Genomic DNA, 20,044 nt, shown 5'->3' with positions numbered 1-20,044 from the left:
AGACAGTCATCAATTGCTGCTTCTTGACAATTATAAATCTTATCTCACTGAAAAATTTCTACAATACTGTGATTTTCACAAGCTTATTCTATATGAATTTTCTTCACATTTAACTAATATACTGCAATTTTTAGACAGTGTATTTTTTCAGCAGTATAAGCACTATCATTCAAAGACAGTTAATCAAGCTGCATGATATGAATATGAGTAGTATGAAAAATGTCAATTTTTACAGAATCTAGTTGATGTCTGCAAAAAGACTTTTCAATCTTTTATTACTCAGACTGACTTTATGAATTGTGATATTGTCTCATTCAATTCACAATCTATACTGCTTAAGCTAGATTCAAAGGTCTCTGACTACTCTGAGTTGCAAATATATGGAAAAGACTTCTTTTCACTGCAATCAAGCTGTTCAGATATTGCTTCATCACAGCTATTCTCACTCAAGACAATTGAGAAGCTACAACATCATATTCAAGTGACAAAGAAGACAATGCAAGATATGAAGAATACACTTGATTTCAAATCACCTCATCTGAGCAATCAATTGAACAAGATTTTCCAAGACAGTCTTGTTCAGACAGAATTTAATGCTATAAGAGAGAGTGAGATTGAGGGTTACTACCTTGCAATCAAACACTGCAGCACCAAAAATACATGTTGACAGATTCAAGTAGGAGGTATACTCACTGTCAGGGATGTGAATAGAAAGATCATGCAATGTAAAGAGGAGGAAGCAGAAAAAGAACATTATAAGGAAATCAAACATGTTGAGAGAGCTTTGAAGAAAAATACCACAGATCCAACTCAACAAGAGGTTAATGATATATATGAATGTCTCACAAATAATACAGCTACTACAGATGATATAGATAAATTAATTATCATAGATTAGCAGCGTGGTGATGAGATATTAATTTTTGAAGTTCTAATTATCCATATTTTTATCGTTACGCTGTTTTTATCGTTACGCTGTGGCGCACCCACATCAGGTGTGGGTGCGCGGAGGCACGATTAGTTAATAGGGGATGGAAGATTCTTCTGCCAACAAGAAAATCCAGAGCTGGCTGATTGACTGGTCGGGTGCCTGCTCGTCCCGGATTGACCTCCTTTTATTCTCCTTCATATATTTTATTTGCGATATGGGTAGGTAACGACGAGGGCTATGTAGTTATCTCTGTTCCTACAACTTGTTCAACTGGTTCCACAATTTAGACATGAGAAGATCTGCAACAACAATGACAATTAACGTCCTGCATGTCAAGCTCCCGGCCTCCACCACTTACCAGACCGTTGGGTTGTGACAGTTGAAGCAAAAAGAAGAGCAAGAGAGGGGGAATAAGCAAATCTCAAGCCACTCAGGTACGGGAACTCCGTCTTGAAAGACCCCATAGGTACCGTAAACCATAAAATCCTTTGCTTCAATTCTCGTTTCCCACCTGTGCGAAAGAAATATAGGGGGGAATGAATAAAAGAATGAAAGAGAGGAAATACAACGCTAAGGACCGGAGAATCCGCGTTGTTTTCCAACACTCTTCATTCTGTTTTTGTCAATCCTTGTCGACGCCGTAATTTTTCCGCGGCAGAATAAACTTGAAATTTGAAGACGATGACGATGGTAGTTTTTAATGGTTTTCAAAGGTTCTTAAGGTAAATTAGTTTAGGGAGCCTGAGTTGAATGATGGAAAATATATGTATCTACCTGGACTTTAGTAGTTTCTTTTTTTAATGGTAAACAGTTCGAGGAACAATAGAGCAAAAATGAGGGAATACAGCTAGTTGACTGTGGTTTTTGAAACATATCTCTTTATTATTTCCGAGGACCTTGCCGTAACCCTAATCCCTACCCCTAACCCCAATCCCAATCCTAATCTACCCGTAACCCTGGCATTGAGGGCAGTGAGGCTGAAGAGAGATGTATGAACTGCTACTATGTGTGGTGTAGTTAGTGATGTGCATAGTATATGTTGGTAGGTGTTTATTTAGATTGGATTTTAGAAACGTGGGGGCAACGTTTAAACCGCGTTCAACTGTAACTAACCCCTAAACGGTAATGCCAGAACACCTCAAGCTCATTGTCCTCGAAACAAAGGTGAATTTAGGAAATTACTCTTTTTTCTGTGCCTGATATGAGAAATGCCTGTTATTCTCCACATAGACTAGGTTCCTATAGACAGCTCCTGGACGCGAGGGCATGGCCGCCCCCGCATCCGTAGATATCGATGTCACCAGAACTCTTCTCATAGTCATAATCAGCAGCCATCTATGCGGGAGCTTATTAATTTAACATCTCGCCTTCAGGCGCCATCGTCAGATAAACCCCTCCTTTTAATACTAATAAAGGGCACCTAGGTGATTAATAGGGGTGTATAGTTACATAGGTAACTAGTTAGTTATTCCCCAGAATGACAAATCTGTTAAGATTCCGCCCCTTGCAACGCATGTGGATACATTTAGACACAACACACTGTCTCCAGGCAAGCTTTATTTGGCAACCTATGGAGCACTTTGGAATTATGCACAGTACGTTTTTGCTATACAATGCCGCTTCCATTTTAGCTGCCTAACAATACACACACTATCAAACTATTAATTTACAGATTCGTCAAACCACCCAGCAGAGGTGATGTCGAATGAGACGGCGAAGAGCAGCCCATATAGACTTGTATATTGTGGCTGACCATGCATTGGCATCTGAATTCCGTCAATCTTTGGGCCTCCTCAACCAGCTGGACTTTGCATATCCACTTCTTTTCAGTCCAGCCTGTGGTGTATATACGTACATATGCAACGTACACTTACCGATTTACAAGACAGGTTTCCTTGAGAAACGAGAGGGTTTGGCTCCATTTTGAATGCTAGCAACAGTTGGCGACGACCGCATTTGCGTTCACTCTTAGAATTTCTTCATCTTTCTTCTGTCTAAAGTGAAACCAAAAGAATATAGATGGGGGGTTATGTTGTGGTATTTTTCAGCCCTTCTAGTTGGAGTACTTCTGAGGGCCTAATGCGAACGCAGCGGCTATCCATACACCCAGTCAAGTGTGATGGAACTCTCTATCTTGTATGAGTTGATGCGCAGTCAGCCTATTCCTGGGATCAAGCTGTGTTTCCTTCAGAAGCATCTCCTTGTTCTCCTAGTGGATTTCTTGGATAAGATGAAGCCGTTCGAGGTCTCTGGTGGTGTACGTTGCATGATCTTCGTACGATTCTGGAAAGAGCCCAAAGCATCAGTGATTTCGTGAAAAGAATCTTAATATCATACACTCGTCATAGCCTGCCAGCTCATTCAGATTTGAGTTATGTGGAATCCTTTCACATAAAGCAGAACATTAAGCTATGCTGCAGATTAGTTTTTGAGAGGCCAGGATAACTAGAGGTATGGCGAGTTACCTATGCGTCAGCAGATTATATGCTGGTGGCAGTTCCCCATGTCATTTGAAGATGTGCTTCAGCGCTTCTCAAAAGTCAGCATTCTCCAACCATTTCTCCATTTTGAGCGAAAGAAGATTCCATGTGAACTGTGTTCCCAAAGTCTGTCAATTGGACACTGTCAAATCGGACATCACCTTGCCCACAATGTACTGACACATATCAAGGTTTTGGCATCTATGTTCAGATCATACCATAGACAGCGCAGCTCAGGTCAAGAGAATGAACCAGTCTGAGCAAATTCCTCATTATGCAAAACTCCCCGTGTTTTTGACACTGTTTTAGTGACATATTTTCACTTTGAAATGGGCAGACGGTGGCCATTCAAGGCATGGAGAATGTCACTATCTAGATATCTCAATACAAGTGTGAGAAGAGTTAAAGAGTCTTTGATCTCATCAAGCAGTGGACGGATGTAGAGAGTTATCGTTTGGAAACAACGCAAAATATCCCATTCGAGTCGTGATCAAAAGAAATCAACACTTTTGACTAGTCATTACTTCTTTCTCCTGATATTGGCTACTATGAGAGTCATTATCCTAATGGTATTTTGTGTTTTCATGAAATTCAAATGTTCAAATGCATACTTTGCACACCACACGCAGTCTTGCAATTGCCTTGTGGCCGTATATCTAACTACATGTCCACTTCCCCCTTCAGTGTTTGGCCAAACAAAGAGGAGGTTACCGGTTGACGCGGCCAAGAATAACATGCTATAGGTCTGGTGGATCAATCATGGATGTGCAAATTGAACAATCACAAGTACATTTCCTCCTGGAGGGTGTTACGAGATCGGCAACCCGGGGTACACCCAATACTAACATCTATTGGTCTTAAACCGCGGCAGGCGTTTCTAAGTAGCCCCAGCTGTTGAGATCCACAGGTGGATCCAACAGAATTATCTTCGAGGGCAGTCAAACGCTGATACCAGGCGTGCATGCTTCAGTGAAAGCTGAGCTTCCACTCATACGTGTGGCAGGGAGGAAGTCAGTTTGCTTCCCGATAGTATAATTGGTGCTTCTGAAAGTACACTATTTCTGGTAAACCACAAATTGCTATACTCGAAGAGCAAGATAGAAAAAAAAAAAATCTCATAGATTATTAAACTAAAGGAATAGGATATTAGAGAAACCCATTTTCTTTCCCAATACTCCGGTTCACCTTTAAACCGAACTTCAACGAACAGTGATACTTTAAAATTTCATTTTGGTTTGCCACGTTAGAAACCAATCCACACTTTTGGAGTTTTTTTTTCTCCTTTCCTTCCCCTAGCCCTCGAGCCATGTTTGAGTCCTTGTGTGTTTTCTGCCCTAAACATTCATTGAGATTTTTGAGAGCAATCCTATTTATGTTTCTTGGCATCAGGTGGAGGGAGGTTTATAACAATTTAGGATAAAAGAGGCAACTCATAGGAAGGACAGACACGATTTAGCACAGCGACAGAAGAAAACAAAACGAAAACAAAACAACACTCATATCCGAAAGAAACTTCAACACGACGCACGCCAAATGACTTAAAGGAAATGTAACCGAGAGATGTTAATGGGTGCGAATTTAGAACATCCATCGACATTCCAATCTCTATGAATTTGATATGTGACACATCTCATCGCCGCACAAGGCGCATGATGACATGTTTATGCCATATAAGCGCTGGAGTCGACGCCGCCTTCGGGATATTCACTGCCAGAATTGTCAGTATGTTAAGGCGAAGAATAATTTGTTTTCTCGCTCTAGGAGTTACTCACGGAAGGGCAACTTCAAATCGCTTTTCGATGTCCTTGAGAACTTCTTGGTCTTGCTCGCTGCTTACGAAAGAGATAGCTAGACCCTTGGTACCGAAACGACCAGCACGACCAACACGGTGAAGGTAGGAATCCGCATCCGCGGGCAAGTCGTAGTTGATGGCCAAATTGATTCGTTCAATATCGATGCCACGACCGAAAACGTCCGTTGCCACGCAGATACGCTTGTTGAACTCTTTGAACTCCTTGTATCGTTTGATGCTGTAAAGACAAAGAACTATTAGTCGGAGGTTGAGGACCGTTTGGGAACAATGGGACTTACCGCTCTTCCTGGGAAACGCCGGAGTGGACAGCGATACTGGGGAAGTTGCATTCACGAAGAAGCTTATCTAACTCGGTCGCACGTTGGGTGCTCTTAACGAAGATGATGACTTGGTTGAACTCAAGGCTATCTAATAGCTCGTTCAACTTTCGGTTTTTCTCTGATTCGCTGAGCTTAATGTAGTATTGTAGAAGACCATGGAGGGTCAGCTTAGTGTCATCATCAACATACACCTCGAGGGGATTGCGCATAAACTTCTTGCAAATGGGCCGGACTTCCTGCGAGAGGGTAGCGCTGAACATCATAACCTGTTTGTCAGCTGGGGTGGCACGGAAAATCTCCTGAACGTCACGTCGCATGTCTAAGAAAATGCAATTAGTGGGTGCCATTGAATAATGGAGAGCGACAGCGGGACATCGGGTACTAACCGATTTGATCCAACATCTTATCGCACTCATCGAGAACGAACGCCTTAATGCTTCGAAGGGAGAGTTTCTTGTCACGAACAAGAGCATTCAATCTGCCAGGGGTGCCAACAACAATGTTGGGATAATTGTCCTTCGAAGAGAGCAATTCAATATCCTTCTGCATTGGAGTTCCACCATAGAAAACGGCAGTCTTCACATCTGGAAGATATTTACTAAACCGGGCATATTCGTTTTTGATCTGATATGCCAGCTCTCGGGTGTGACACATAACAAGTATCGAGCATTCGCCAGGAACTGGTTCCAGTTGGTGAAGTGTTGTGAGAACAAAAACGGCAGTTTTTCCAAGACCGGATTTAGCCTGGCACAGAACATCGACATTCAGAATAGCAGTCGGGATGCAAACTTGTTGGACTGTAAAGAGGAGCGACGGAAAAGTTAGACTGATTCGACCATTTTAAAATTTGAGGAAAGTGTAGTCGCATCGCGAAAACGTCCGTCCATCCATAATTCTCACAAAACGATAACATGAATCAAAACGGTCCCGGAAAGCGATATCAACCAAAAGAATGAGAACGAAATCCGTAGCACAAGATAATAAGGATGAGATGAATGTAAGATATAGCCTTCTGCAGATCGACACGAGGATTGGGACTTCTCTCTCGGGGGTATATGGATCATGAATCTCAGGCGTCTTGAGTCGTGGCGGCCGGCGCATTTCTTCATTATCAGAAATGGCCAACATTGACAGATAATTATGCCATACGGCAAAATATTGCCAATCGGTATTTGGGTTGTCTCCATGACGACGAACAGCCCCAAGTACACTGCCTGCGAAAATCCCCTTTGACCATACCATAGCTAACCTCGAAGAGATATCCTCGTGTCGACTGCAGGCCCGCAAAAAGCGTGTATTGATTCCGGCGTACATCAAAGAAACATCCCGAGGAGATGGACGGACGTTGCAAGATGGAGGAAGTGGAGGGAGGTTGGGAGAAATGTGATTTGTTTGGAAACTAACCCTCCGATGGATGTTCGAAGCCGCAATCGGTGATCGCACGCAAAAGTTCTCCTTTTAGGAGGAAATCGCGGAAGCCAGTCGAATGAATACCAACATAACTTCCTTTCTTATCGGCTCTCACGCCAGATACCGTCAAGTCACCCTCTTTTTTAAGAGCAGCGCCGTTGGTACCAGTTGGGGCTATGGACGTTGCAGCAGCATCAGTTGCCTGAAGCTCCTCATCGGAATAATCAATGAGATCTTCTTCGTGAGACATTTTGGAAGGATGAGGCAAAAAGTTGGTCGCGAAATTTGGCGGTTAGACACGCTGCTGGGTGGTCGTAAATGGTGATAGTGACTCTAGATATGATCCTGAAGCAAATATTACAAGAAAGAGATCAAGTTGGCGAGATACTTATAACAGATGGAGACAGGGGAGATGGAAAACAAAGGGAGAAGAGAGAGGTGGATGGAGGAAAAATAAAGGAAGTGAAGTGTTAGGCGTGGAGAGGAACGAGATGATTGAAGCCTGGTTGGGGGGGTTTGTCACTAAGCTGAGAAGACACTAGCCGTTTTAGGCATCATATAACACGTGATAAAAATATGGAATTAAATTTTTTCCGTTCCCTCAGAGGAAGTCCAGTTTTTGCCTTCACGTGATATAAACTATATCCCAGTCTCCAAGTCACCAATGTCACATTTGTATACTCTAGTGTAATACCCAAGTGGCGAGTATCATGGCAAAGGTTAAGCCTCAAAGGGGGTCTGGGGGGGCCGGGCAGGCTCATATTCGTGCGCGGATTTCATTTTTGTATAAAGCTTCCAACTACTTGCAATCAGCCTCTGTATCAAAATCTCGCTCAAAGGGCGATGTCAACGGCAACTCTCGGTGTCAGGACATCTGCTGTCGCGCACGTACAGAGGAACAAGCGGAGATGGCAAACTTACAATCGCCACTCAATAGCGCCACAGCTGTCACCAATAATGACACGACAGATATCGCGATGGTCCATCAAGATGGAATGGACCCCGCGGGATTTGGAGAGCCCCGCACTTCACAGCATGTCCAAATATCAAAGCTCTCCCGCCAGCTGGCGTCTCAGATGCGTGGGATATCACTTAAGTCTCAGCTGCGATTACCCCGTGACATCAAGCGATCTGTCTGCAAGCTCTGCAACTCGTTGCTGATTCCCAACACAACCTGTGTGGAAACGACGGAGAATTTCAGTCGTGGGGGTTCGAAAAAGAAGCCGTGGGCTGACGTTCGTGTGGTCCGCTGCAATAGCTGTGGCTATATAAAACGTTACCCGCAAACTGAGAAAAGGAGCTTGAAACTTATGGAGAGGAGGAAGAGAGAGAAAGAAAGAGACAGTGAAACCACGACCACCCGGGCGCAGACGTGTACGCCGGTAGTTTCAGTTGATGTTGGCAATGCGCGTTGAACCTTGGACATATCGCGATGGAGGATATCATGCGATGATATTACTTAAATACCGCCTATATACGACATGGGATGTATATGTATCCTCACCTAACTCCTTCAATCGCCTTACCTCGAGTCTTGATAGAAGGAATCAGACAGCAGAGCGGAAAAATCAAAATACCAATGACCTGTCAATAACGGATAGAACCACCAAGTGAGCTCATTTGCAATTGAATAAATATTGCTCAGTTCTGCATGATGCAGAGAATCATAATTACAGCATGACAGAACTCATAAATTCTTTTACAAAGCATCGTCAAAAGATTAATTTATTGAAATAATGCAATATTACACATGCATCTGCATCTGTGTCTTTCTGTGATAAACTTCTGAAGCTGATTAAAATTATGATATTGTAAATGGAGAATTGTTTTAATTAATAGTTACGTCTCACATAGTTCTCCAGATTTTGTATTTTGTCATATGAATGGCAAAGTCACTTCTGCAAACAGAAACTCTGAACACGAATTAGAATAGTGATGTAGAGAAATTATATGTCTAGGGGAACTACAGAGCTCTCATTTTGAAAACAATACAAAGTGAATAATAGAGAGCTGAACACACAATACATGCATGATATTTGTTCTAGCTCATTGATTATGCATACCCTTACACAGAGTTAAGGAGAAAGAGGGAGGAAGAGAATTCTTCTATCTGGCTCACAATACAATCCCTCTTTTTCCATTCTTACATAACGTGGATCATTGTTGTTTGGTATCAGGGTGCATAACTAGTGGATTTTGGTTACCAATACTTATGATATCCCGCCGTGAACAGTAAACATCAATCTATGTGGGAATAAAAAAATCCCAGGGACTGATCCTCCGCGGCCTGGAAAAGGGAAAGGGAAAGGGGGTCAAAAATGCGTGTATAGACACACGGAGTTTGACAAGGGAGAAATATTCAGTTTACAGGAATACGCTAAGCGCCTACATTGGAGCTAAGGGAAGTGGGAAAGACCAGGAAGACAGGGTAGCTTGAGCAGAAAAAGGGAGAGGGAGGAATGAACAAGTTGGATATTGAACATGACGGGAGTCGACCGCCATGGAGAGGGGAAAAACGAGGGCGGAGAATTCCAGACCTGAAAACGACACAAGAAGGAGTTGGTATTGCTTGGAAAAGCTAGAGATAGGAAGAAAGTGACGCGGGAAAGGAATGAAAAGGAGATTGTACATTCACACACAGATAATATAATAAGCAATTGGTAATTACCAGGATGGGTAGAAAGAGGTTATCATTAGAACAGGCAAGGTTGCGTGCACAAAGGTCATCAAAACACCCACAAGACATTCACTGAGGAGCGGGATTAGGTAAAGTTATTATAGAATGGAACAAAAAGTAAGTTGGGAACATAGAAAATGGCCGAGGAAGGGTAAATGTGGCATGGCATCGTCTCGTCAACTCAGTCATTCCGCATCAGCATCCTGCCCACCCACAACGAGGGTTCCAACAGCAATCAATGAAAAAGCTCGGCCGTGAGGCATGTAACCATTCTTAGAAGATTTTGTTATCCAGAGCAAAGAATTAAAGATGGAAATCAATAAAAAATAGACGTATAAATATCGGTTATTAAGTCCCTTTCCACATCATCGATAGTGTAGAAGCAGATTCATAGGCCCCATGAGGGGATAATCAGAAAAATAAATTTCTGTTCATACCGCTCGGAATTGGGTTGCGCATCAAATATGATGTAGTTCATTTTCGGTACTGGTGTTCGCGTCTCGTAGACAAACTGTAGGAAAGGTTGCAGTCCGTGAGGATTGGTATCGAGGATTGCTGAATATCCGATACCTTTTATTCTCTTCTTTGAGCTGAACATGGAAGAATCTTATTTTCGGAGCAAGTGATAGCAGCATTCAACAGCGGTGTAATGGAACGGGGACTATCCAGCAGTCGGAGGGGCGAAAATGTGTCGCGGTTTCGCAACAGACAATACATTGAGACATTTGGAGTGTATCATGGCAAAAATAGGAGATGGGATGGCGTTCTCTCGTGACATGTTAAAAAAGGCTGTCGCGTTGTTCATCCCGCCTGACCTTTCATTACGGGGATTATAGATTTATTCTTCATTCCTCCACCATGTCAAAGCCGAAGCAAATAGGGCAAGTGAAAGTAAACGAACGAGGATGTCATATCAGCGTCGTCTGCGGGCAGCCTGATCCAACCTGTGGTCTAGACTCTCAACTCTAGATCTGTATTGCTTTACGATATCTCTGATACGTCGGATCTTATCGAATTCAGTTTCCAATTCGTCAATATTCGCCAATATTTGACGCATACGTGCAATTTCGACATCGGCATTGGCGACGACATTGCCCGCTCGATCGTAGGTATTTTGAATAGAGAGTTCTGATTGTTCATTCAACTATGGGAAATGGGAAATGTCAGCCCAAAGCTCTCAAAGACGAGAATCAAATAGCATTGTGATGCTGCGTGAGATGATAAGGCGCAACGGTAACAGAAGCAGTTAGGAACCCAGATCTAAGGTGAATGAACCGGAGCCGATCGGGAATGAAAATATACGTCCATGTCTGTACCTACATAATCAATTCTCCGCCTTATATCCCTTAACAAACTCTCAAGCTGATAATAGAGGGCTTGCAAGCTATCCGGGTCAAGCAGCAGCCTGCCATGACTGCTGGCCGCGCTGGCTGCACTGGTAGCTCGCGAGCTCGAGTTGCTATTCCTCCCCATGCCTCTCCCCCGGGAGACGAGGCTGCCAGCACGGCTGCCTTGGAGGGCGATTTGCTGCTGATGCACAGCCATCTGCATCTCGGCAGAGGTGAGGCCGAACCGGGCATCAGGAATGGACGTTGACCCGGACATCTGGTATTTGGCTGATGGGTGCGCAAAGACATGCTCTTAGAACAGGAGGTCGTCGGATGCACGGGACAAGAATGGGAGGGCAGATGGGCGGTAGTTCATGATGAAGAACAATGCGAATGAAATGACTTGGCGGGACGACACTGAAGAGGGAAAGGGAAAGTCAAAGAGATATATATTATTGGAATCTCCGTGATCCCTCAAAAGCGCCTTGTTCTGCACTAATGATCAATAGTCGCGTATGGCTAGATCGGAGGAAGGTCGCAAAGCGGGTAGACAGGATTAGGATACAGCCGCCGCACGGATTTAGCCTTCAAGAGGTTGCGGAGGTGGTGAAGACTGGACAGGATAAGGGTAGGAAATGAAACGGATGTGATGAAGGAATATGAGAAGTAAGAGAGGGTAAGGGGGCTGGAGTAGATCGCGGATGCACGAAGGGAGGGTTGAAGATGAAAAAGGATGAAGTTGAAAAAGGGTGGAGATGCGGATTGAGGTTCGGAGAATTGGGCAAGTTGAGCTGGTGACCTTTCACAGCAAAGGGAGACACTCTCACAATAAGTACCACCAGGTAATTGATACTGGTAATATTAATCTCTCATTTCTTTATTTACCATGCACTCCTATGAAGAAAAATCCATGATGCGGTCTATTACAATTACTAATGATATTTAAACGATTGTGAACGATTCTGACTATATCATCGCCATTTAAAACTACATAACCTCATGTTATAAAAAAGGCTTCCATGCGAACAAACATATCATCCAAAGAAAAATGCCCCATCGCCGCCTCAGCACATAAAATAGTGAAATACCCATCGGATTGGATGTGACAGGAAAAACGAATATACCTGCGCTCCGCCAGAGAAGAGGGGCAATGGAATAGGGCAGTTGTCGATGCTGAAGCTCTGATTTGATTGATAAACCAATACTCGAGCGTGTTTCCGTTAAGAAACAAAGCATGAGATGATATCAAATCAATCAATACCCTTCCGGCGCTGTCAATTCGCATCCACATCCGCACTGAGTTAGCATAGCCACCGCATTGTATGTATGTAATTATGTAGGTAGTAACATTGGAGAAATGCTCCCATCGCATCTCCCGAGAATCCTCGTCCATATCACCGTCTAGCCGGCTGCAACTGCAAGTCACACGCGCATCTTGCGCTTCGATGTGCTTCGATGTCGCCGTCGGCCGGGAATAGATGGCGGACCAAGGTTCAACGACATTCTTGTTCATCTGACGGCTTTTTCTGCACGCACTGGGGCTCCGTTCTCGGATATCCTGTACTCCGACTGAAAAAGAGCACTAGATCCCGAAACACAAGACGGGAGGACAAAAATAAATAATATTAACGATTGGACTGGATTGTTGAGGAGAACGAAACAAACGTGATCTGATCGTCTGCACGCACCAATGGGTCGGTATCCCCAGCCCCTGCCACCGTCTGCGCATTATTGGTGGGTGGCATCATGCTGCTGCAGTGCAAGTCGTAGGGCTTTCGGGTGCCCAACCTGTGAGGCTAAGGCGGGAAGCCCTTTAGAGCACATTCTATTGGCCTGGAATCCCTTATTTACCCCAGAAAAGATTTTCTCTGCCTTTCGTCCTGGTAGCCGCTGGCCTGGAGCTGCTCGTTTATGCACAGTCATTTCTAGAGCCTGTTGTTTGACTCGTTGGGTGGGCGTTGTAGCAGTATAGTTGTGAGCTCTCTCTGAGTCTCCAGCTGCGCCCGCAGTTTGGGTGGGTTGGGAGATAAAAAATTAACCCTAAATATTTAGTCAACATCAGCCAAAACAAAACTCGCCTCCTCACAGAGTCAGTCCGTCCTCAGCTTTCACCCAGCGCATTCCAACCAACAACCAACATCCAAGAGCCACTACTGCAGCAATTTTCCTTCGATTCACAGCGGTCAGGGCATATCATCTTCTGATGCCTCTTTTTTACGTGGCTTCTTGATTGTTTTTTTTTTTTTCTGTTTCTAGTTCCTCTCCACTCATGCCCTTTCAATTCCATTCCAAGTTGACTGCTTCGTAGAAAAAAATAAACTAAAATTAAGACTTAAAAAAAAACCCTTAACCATTCGATAATGGCAAAGGACAAAGAACGCTCCGTCAACCCCGCGCAGGCCCAACGGCGGTTGGAGAAGCAAAAAGCGCTTAAGAAAGGCAAGGCGGAGGTCCAAGCTCGCCGCAATGAGAAGCTTGCTCGTCGCAACCCTGACCGACTCCAGCGCCAAATCAACGATCTCAAGGCCATCGAGGAATCGGGGCAGCCTTTGAAACCGTCAGAGAAAAAACATCTTGAAGAGCTTGAGAGGGATCTCCGCGCCGTCAAGAAGGCCAGAGAGGCGCTTGGTGATAGGGCCCCGACGTTTGGAAGAGGGGAAGCTAGACAGGGAGCGCATGCCTCTGATCGAGGTCGTGGTGATGGTGGTGTACTGGGAAAGAGAAGGAGGGATGGCAATGAGAATAGCCGATGGAGGCGTCATAGTGGTGAGGATGGCAATAAAAGCAGCGACACGGACGAGAGCGTTCGACGCATCCCCATGCCAAAAGACACACCCCCACCCATCCCGCGCCAGAATGCACCCCGACGCGGAATCAATGCAAATACGGAACCGCTTGGCGAAGGCAGAGGGTGGGGAGAGATGCAGCCGGCTTCTGCTGCCACTACATCTGCAGCTGCACAAGCTAAGCTTGAAGCTAAAACGGTTTACGAAGCGGCTCCAGTCATCAAGGATCTGCGGAAAGAAGCTGTGCGCAAATTTATCCCAACAGTTGTGCGGAGGAAAATAGAGGCCGCTGAGGTCCAGCCCGGGAGACTGGTTGAGCCTGAGGAAATGGATCAGCTCGAGAAAGAAGGTTATGTACCTGGTGCTCTCCACGGGCAACCTGCATCATCTGTCGAAGTTGGAAGTGTAACTGGATCTCCCGCGATGAATGTTACAACGCCTCTAGAGGCTGACACTTCTAAAATAAGGACTGTGCAGATAGAAGACGTCGATGATGAAGATCTCTAGTCTCTTGCCATTCGTGACTCACATGCATGTTCTGCTTCCCCATCTTTTTTCTTCTTCCATTTTATCGGATCATACATAACTGTCGATCATGCACAAAATACCTGAGTGTTCTGGCGTCACATTGGAAGGGATTTGATGTCTCGCATACATAAAATACATATAATGGAGAAAGGGAGTTAATCACGGAACGGTCTTCTTTACGGCGTATTATATGGGGAAATTACTTGTTGGACACCTGTCTATACAAGCATAATATCGAAAGAAAATAGCAACGCATCGCTCAAATGCTACCAAATTCAACGACCATCAAAACATACCCATTCCACCACCCATCACGCATCATATCTTAATCGATCAACATCTCATCACTCACCCATCACACTAGAACCAACTTTCACCCCATTAACTTCCGAAAAAACGTTACAGTATTGTATTCTTCCCCCACATCGACTCCAGCCATACATAATCCGAGTGGACAAGCGAAACAACACCCGATGCATTCTTACCCCGCTGTTCGCACGTGTTTGGCGGATATGCGGAAGGTGGCGCTGCAACCGACAATTAACCATGAAGGGGGTGAGTGATCATGGTAGCATTGCGCAGTTAAAAGCGCGGGGCCGAAGCCAATGATGTAAGATGTTTAATGGCGGAATATGGACTGGGAATACGGGCTGCGGGTTGCTGCCTTTTGTTAACTAAGGAGGGATATCAGTACGAGGATGGTTATGCTATATCAATTTATTGCGATCTTCTGTTTTTCACTTCTCAAATAGATTCCGTACTTGATTGTTGTATTGGAATATCAGGTGGGCCAGGGGGATAAATTGGTGAGGGACGGGACGGTGTCACAATGGTCACGGATTTGAGGATGGAGGATAAAACTATGGATGCAATGGGTTTTAAAAGGTGTTGAACAGTTTTACCAACCAAATATCATTCAAGATGGTAGTTGCGCTGTATCCGACTGGAGGGGAGTCTCCGGTAAACCGCCCCGACCCTATCGCAATCACAATCGCACAATACCATTTTCCACACCTAGTCCATCCACCAGTCGATCAAACACCCTTTGCAATCATTGTACCGTGCGGTTGGAAAGTGGTACAGAGTAGTTGATAAGGACGGAAATGCGAAAAGGAATAAACGGGGTAACTGTACATTACATGAGCCTCTGTTCGCGGTCGAAATTCACGTTTCGTCTGTAAGGGGCTTTGGCGTCCCGCTGAGGATAAAGTTATTACTTGTACAATTAAAGCTTAATAAAGGCAGAGTTTGTCTACGCCTGATTTGTCTGTTGTTATTGGGGTTCTGCTGGTCATGAGAAGGAGCTCATATAGGTTAATGACGGAGGTTGTCAGTATAGTCTCATCATTCATAATGTCGTCTTGTCTCTTCTGATATATCTACATAAATCTATCATCTGGTCATTTACGGCGGAGAACGGGCGGAGAACAACTTGTTGGCCAATGTTTTGCGAAGTTTCCGTGCACCGGCACGTCCTCAGGGGCGCCATACCATACACATAATCCGATAGAGGCCACAATGGTTTCACAACATGAGAACACAGACCACCATGTCCGGGGAAAACAAGAAACCGTTGTAACAGGTGTTCGTGGGGTATACAGCCCGGTCCAGATTACCGGTTCGCACTTATCTGCCTTGTACGATGTCTTGGAAGCAATAGGGAATGGACCACAATATGTTAACTGCTAAATGTCCGGGGCTTGAACAATGATGTAACGTGGACTGAGATATATCGAGAAAGCAAATATGGTAGTGAGTGATTTTGCAAAAGAACACTTTTCGGGAGTTGGGCATGTATCACCTTCAGGTATCAGAATCAGTTCCTTTACCTCTAATTCCAATAACACAAAGTAAAGAAATTATGATAGTCCCAACAAAGATGCAATACAACAAAAAAATCAAAAGGGAAAGCAAAAACGCATAGATACACCAAATTTTCCTGCCTGCTTTGCTTTGAATAGTAAGTAACTAAATCCCTGAGATTCCTTCTCTGTGACCCAACCGAGGATAAACAAGGGCTGCTGCAAACAGTCTCTGGTAATATCCAAAGAGAACCAGAAGGAAATGATTGTGATAAGAAATATACTAATGATGATGATGATGATAATAATGAAATAATTAGAAAAATAGAGAGAGGACCAGAAAGCCAGTAGGAGGAGAGATATTTTGTCTGGTAAAAGGGAAGAAATCCGAACTTTGTGAAGGAAAAACAACAAAAAGAAAAGATAAAAGAAGGGCATAATTTATCAAAGACTGGATATTATTTAGAGCAGATAGGACGAGAGAAGTTAAAAAAAAAGTGGAAGAAGAAAAAGAAGAAAAGGAAATCCCTATACTTCAAAAGATATGGAAGTAAAAAGGAATACGAAATTTATAAACGGCCCTATCCTGCCAGCTGTGGGAAATGAAATGAAAATGTTTGGGGACTGACGGTGCTGTTTGCAACAGTATTGATACAACAATACCCCTTTCAATAATGTGTGGTGGGCAATGGGGATAAATGCAAAGATGGATATTAACAGCCCCGCTTAAATACTCTATCTCTGATAGTCCTGATCAGCGGTTCAACACAGAGGCTAATGAATAGGCATATCCAATGCCATGGGAATGCAGTCATCTGAAAACTCCTCACTTCAACACAAGTTGAAAAGATAGATAGAAATCCAACACAGAATACCAGGTACATGAAACAAAGTAAGGAGAGAGAACCTGTAGACAAGGAAAGAAGAAATATGAAATATTCCCAAAAGAACGATAAGCACAAAGACACCACTTTCCAAAATATTATTAACGGAACTCCTGAGGTGACATAGTGGACTGGGGAGGAACCACTCCTCATAAAAGAATTTTTACACCGGCAGCTAGGGGCGTCACGGGGATGATGATGTTGTGCACGTATAAAGATGGGCAGAATTTCTATCGAAGGTTGCGAATGACCCTGGCACCCCTGGCCAAAAACGGGCTGGGCATTTCGTCTTTCTCCGGGTCCCAGGTCGCGGGAGGGTCTCTCTCAGCTGTTCTCATAACACCAGTGCCGAGAGTGTTAGGAGAAACACCTGCTGCCGAAATTCTGGAATCACCACCATTTCGCTTCGCATCGTCGATTGCTCTACCTCCTGCTCTAGCTTGCGCAAGTTCGACTAGCGTCCGGCCACCCATGTTCCGCTGAAGAACAGCTTTAAACATTTCATCGCCCCCGCCGTTTCCTTTAAATGTGGGTGGTTTAGCTGCCGCGCGCCGGGGAGATACACTTTCTCCAGAGAGACTTGTAGAAGACAAGATTCTAGTTAGGTGACGGGGGGATTTAGGCTTTGCATCTGAGGCAACACGTCTAAGATCGTTATATGATACTGTAGTGGTAAGGTGGTGTTGTCCTGAAGCCTTGGATGGGAACAGGCTGGGTTGTGTGCTCAATTTCTGCACCATGGCAGTGGTATCCTGTCGAAGTAAAGGTCTTACAGGGGCTTTAATAGGATCAGGTCTAACTCTTGGTCGCGTGGGAGAGGGCACATCAGGCATATCATCTTCATCATCAGAGGTGTATGTTAGACAGGGTTCCCACTTGTGATTTGATCTTGCACCTTCAGCAAATATATTTTTGGAAGTACTATTTCCGGCAGTGCGGCGGGAAGAGAGGGACAATGAAGCGATGGACACTGGCGAGGGTTCAGCCATTTGTATATCATGAGGAGATTCAAGCATAATTTTCGCCCGGTTGAACGGCGTTCTACCAGCTCTTCTTAGTGGTTTGCTGCTTTCGGACGTCGGGGAGTCAAGCGACAGCTCGCTGAGATCTGTGGATGAAGGGAAATTATCGTCTGTATTCCCAGTTCCGATGGACGATTGGCAAGAATGTTCCGCTGAGGAAACTGAGGCAGTTTCCTCTATGAGTGCGGAGCAGCACTTTGTTTGCCTTTGCAGCTCTGCTACAACTTTTTCTTGAACTTCTATGTCGAATCGTTTCCGAAGCCTCTCAAGCTCTAGTTGTACCAGACGGTCAATCTCGAGCCTTGCCTTTACTTCCCACTCGCGGCGAACCTTGTTTTCAATATCAATTTTCATGGCTGCTTTTTCTTTATCGAGACGTGAGTAGCTGAGCTCAAGTTCTTCCCTCTTCAGCGACATAGCTTCCTCCTTCTTACGCAACGAATTCCCCAAGTCCACAACTTCTTTTTCCTTCCTCATTAGGCGAATAACTGGCATTTGCAGCAAAGCAGCGGTGTCTGGTCGCTGCTCCGGGTTGACCTTCAAACAAGAAGCAATGACACTCTTGAGCTCGGAAGAGTAGATATCCGGTAGAGGTGCAAATTTCCCCTCACGGATTTTTTGGACAAGCTGGATATGCGTCCTGGCGTTGAAGGGAGGCTCTTTCTGGCAAAGTTCGTACATGATACATCCAACCGCCCAAATGTCCGAATGGAGGGTATATTTTTCGGCTGCACATATTTCTGGGGACATATAAAAGGGTGTTCCAACGTATGTTGAGGCAAAGTCGTGAGATCGCATTTGCTTAGAAAGGCCAAAATCTCCCAACTTGACAGACTGATCCTCACCCAGGAAGACTTTCAAATTGCCAGTTAGAGTAGAGCTTGAAACACAGGACTTGGTACTTTTACATACTGTTTTCTGGTTTCAGATCACGATGCAGGATCATCATCTGGGCTTGTTTTCCTTTCAAACCGGAAGGCTTATTATTCGGTGGTGGGCCCAGCACATTTGATCCTGCCTCCGGGGGATCCACCCCATAATGACACCGATACAACGCGGTCACAAGCTGAGAGAAAATTCGCCAAACAAACTCTTCTTCCGCGTATTTACCAGTGGCCTTCAAATTTTTAATAACCACCCCAAGGTCCCCACCACCGCAGTACTCCATGTACAGGTAAAGGTCCTGGGAAGCTTTCAGATGTTCTCGATGATAATATGCAACGATATTGGGATGTCGAAGGGAACTGAGAATATTGAACTCTGTTGTAAGTTGCTCGCGCTCCTTTTGTGACATTTTGACGTAGTTAATTTCCTTGCGGCAAAGGATCTGGCAATATCTATTAGCTACTTGATGAAGTGGAGAAAGACGGTAACTCTGGTTCCCATACATAGCCATCAACCTTACGTCTGACCTTGCGAATCACACCAAATGACCCGCATCCTATATGATATTAGCGACGTAGCTTCTCTTAGAGAAATGGATTCTCGTACCTATTCTTTCCAACACATCATACTTGTCGACTTCAGCCAGCGCAATAGCCATGACGAACAAGGAATGACAAGGGGTTCGTGATAAAGGGAAGAGAAAAAGTAAGCAAAATCAATACATGAACAAGCTGCCCGATCCAAAGAACCTGTAATGTTAGTATATTCCGTACAACAACAAGTGGTGATTTTTGTGAAAGTGAATTGAAAATCAGTGATCACAGATCCCCAAACTTTCGTTGCGTAGCAACCAGGGAGGGTGTACATAATTAACCCTTTTGGGAAGGCGGTGTGCATATTGCCACTCACTAGCGTTTCAGGGGAAAATTTTGTTCCATGACGTTTGTCAAAAGTGGGTTGATAAAATGTTTACATTCCCTACCCATACACATATACAACTAGAATTTTCTCAAGAATAAAACCCAATTGTGGGATATATCGTATCTCTCGAAGGTTCTAAGTGTGCGGTTCATCCGGATTTTTTGATGTATTGACTTCGAATCGCAGTGCAAACAGTACAAACAAAAAGTCGGTAAAGGAATTTAAAGTTTGTGGGGAAACACGTGACTACTAATCTC

General features: G+C 44.4%; 6 protein-coding genes across 6 annotated transcripts; 2 read left to right on the top strand and 4 right to left on the bottom strand.

Moving 5' to 3' along the window:
* Positions 1 to 5,072: 5,072 nt before the first annotated feature.
* Positions 5,073 to 7,204, bottom strand: PADG_04672 (ATP-dependent RNA helicase SUB2; the record flags this gene model as incomplete). Its single annotated transcript, XM_010761793.1, has 5 exons — positions 5,073 to 5,118; positions 5,184 to 5,441; positions 5,503 to 5,863; positions 5,931 to 6,341; positions 6,949 to 7,204. The coding sequence occupies 5 exons, from the start codon at positions 7,202 to 7,204 to the stop codon at positions 5,073 to 5,075; spliced, it is 1,332 nt and encodes a 443-aa protein (XP_010760095.1).
* Positions 7,205 to 7,664: 460 nt separating this feature from the next.
* PADG_04671 (uncharacterized protein) lies at positions 7,665 to 8,369 on the top strand (the record flags this gene model as incomplete). Its single annotated transcript, XM_010762026.1, has 1 exon — positions 7,665 to 8,369. The coding sequence occupies one exon, from the start codon at positions 7,665 to 7,667 to the stop codon at positions 8,367 to 8,369; it is 705 nt and encodes a 234-aa protein (XP_010760328.1).
* A 2,175-nt stretch (positions 8,370 to 10,544) lies between these two features.
* On the bottom strand, positions 10,545 to 11,236 carry PADG_04670 (uncharacterized protein; the record flags this gene model as incomplete). Its single annotated transcript, XM_010762025.1, has 2 exons — positions 10,545 to 10,775; positions 10,952 to 11,236. The coding sequence occupies 2 exons, from the start codon at positions 11,234 to 11,236 to the stop codon at positions 10,545 to 10,547; spliced, it is 516 nt and encodes a 171-aa protein (XP_010760327.1).
* A 665-nt stretch (positions 11,237 to 11,901) lies between these two features.
* Positions 11,902 to 12,704, bottom strand: PADG_04669 (uncharacterized protein; the record flags this gene model as incomplete). Its single annotated transcript, XM_010761792.1, has 3 exons — positions 11,902 to 11,925; positions 12,221 to 12,528; positions 12,590 to 12,704. The coding sequence occupies 3 exons, from the start codon at positions 12,702 to 12,704 to the stop codon at positions 11,902 to 11,904; spliced, it is 447 nt and encodes a 148-aa protein (XP_010760094.1).
* A 615-nt stretch (positions 12,705 to 13,319) lies between these two features.
* On the top strand, positions 13,320 to 14,252 carry PADG_04668 (uncharacterized protein; the record flags this gene model as incomplete). Its single annotated transcript, XM_010762024.1, has 1 exon — positions 13,320 to 14,252. One exon carries the CDS (start codon positions 13,320 to 13,322, stop codon positions 14,250 to 14,252), a length of 933 nt encoding a protein of 310 aa, XP_010760326.1.
* A 2,937-nt stretch (positions 14,253 to 17,189) lies between these two features.
* PADG_04667 (NEK protein kinase) lies at positions 17,190 to 19,524 on the bottom strand (the record flags this gene model as incomplete). The annotated part of the gene is made up of 4 exons (XM_010761791.1): positions 17,190 to 18,835; positions 18,894 to 19,308; positions 19,370 to 19,422; positions 19,473 to 19,524. 4 exons carry the CDS (start codon positions 19,522 to 19,524, stop codon positions 17,190 to 17,192), a joined length of 2,166 nt encoding a protein of 721 aa, XP_010760093.1.
* Between the last annotated feature and the right edge of the window lie 520 nt (positions 19,525 to 20,044).

The sequence above is a fragment of the Paracoccidioides brasiliensis genome (assembly GCF_000150735.1).
Source record: "Paracoccidioides brasiliensis Pb18 unplaced genomic scaffold supercont2.5, whole genome shotgun sequence".
NCBI lineage: Eukaryota > Fungi > Ascomycota > Eurotiomycetes > Onygenales > Ajellomycetaceae > Paracoccidioides > Paracoccidioides brasiliensis.
This window is presented reverse-complemented; position numbering and strand designations above follow the sequence as displayed.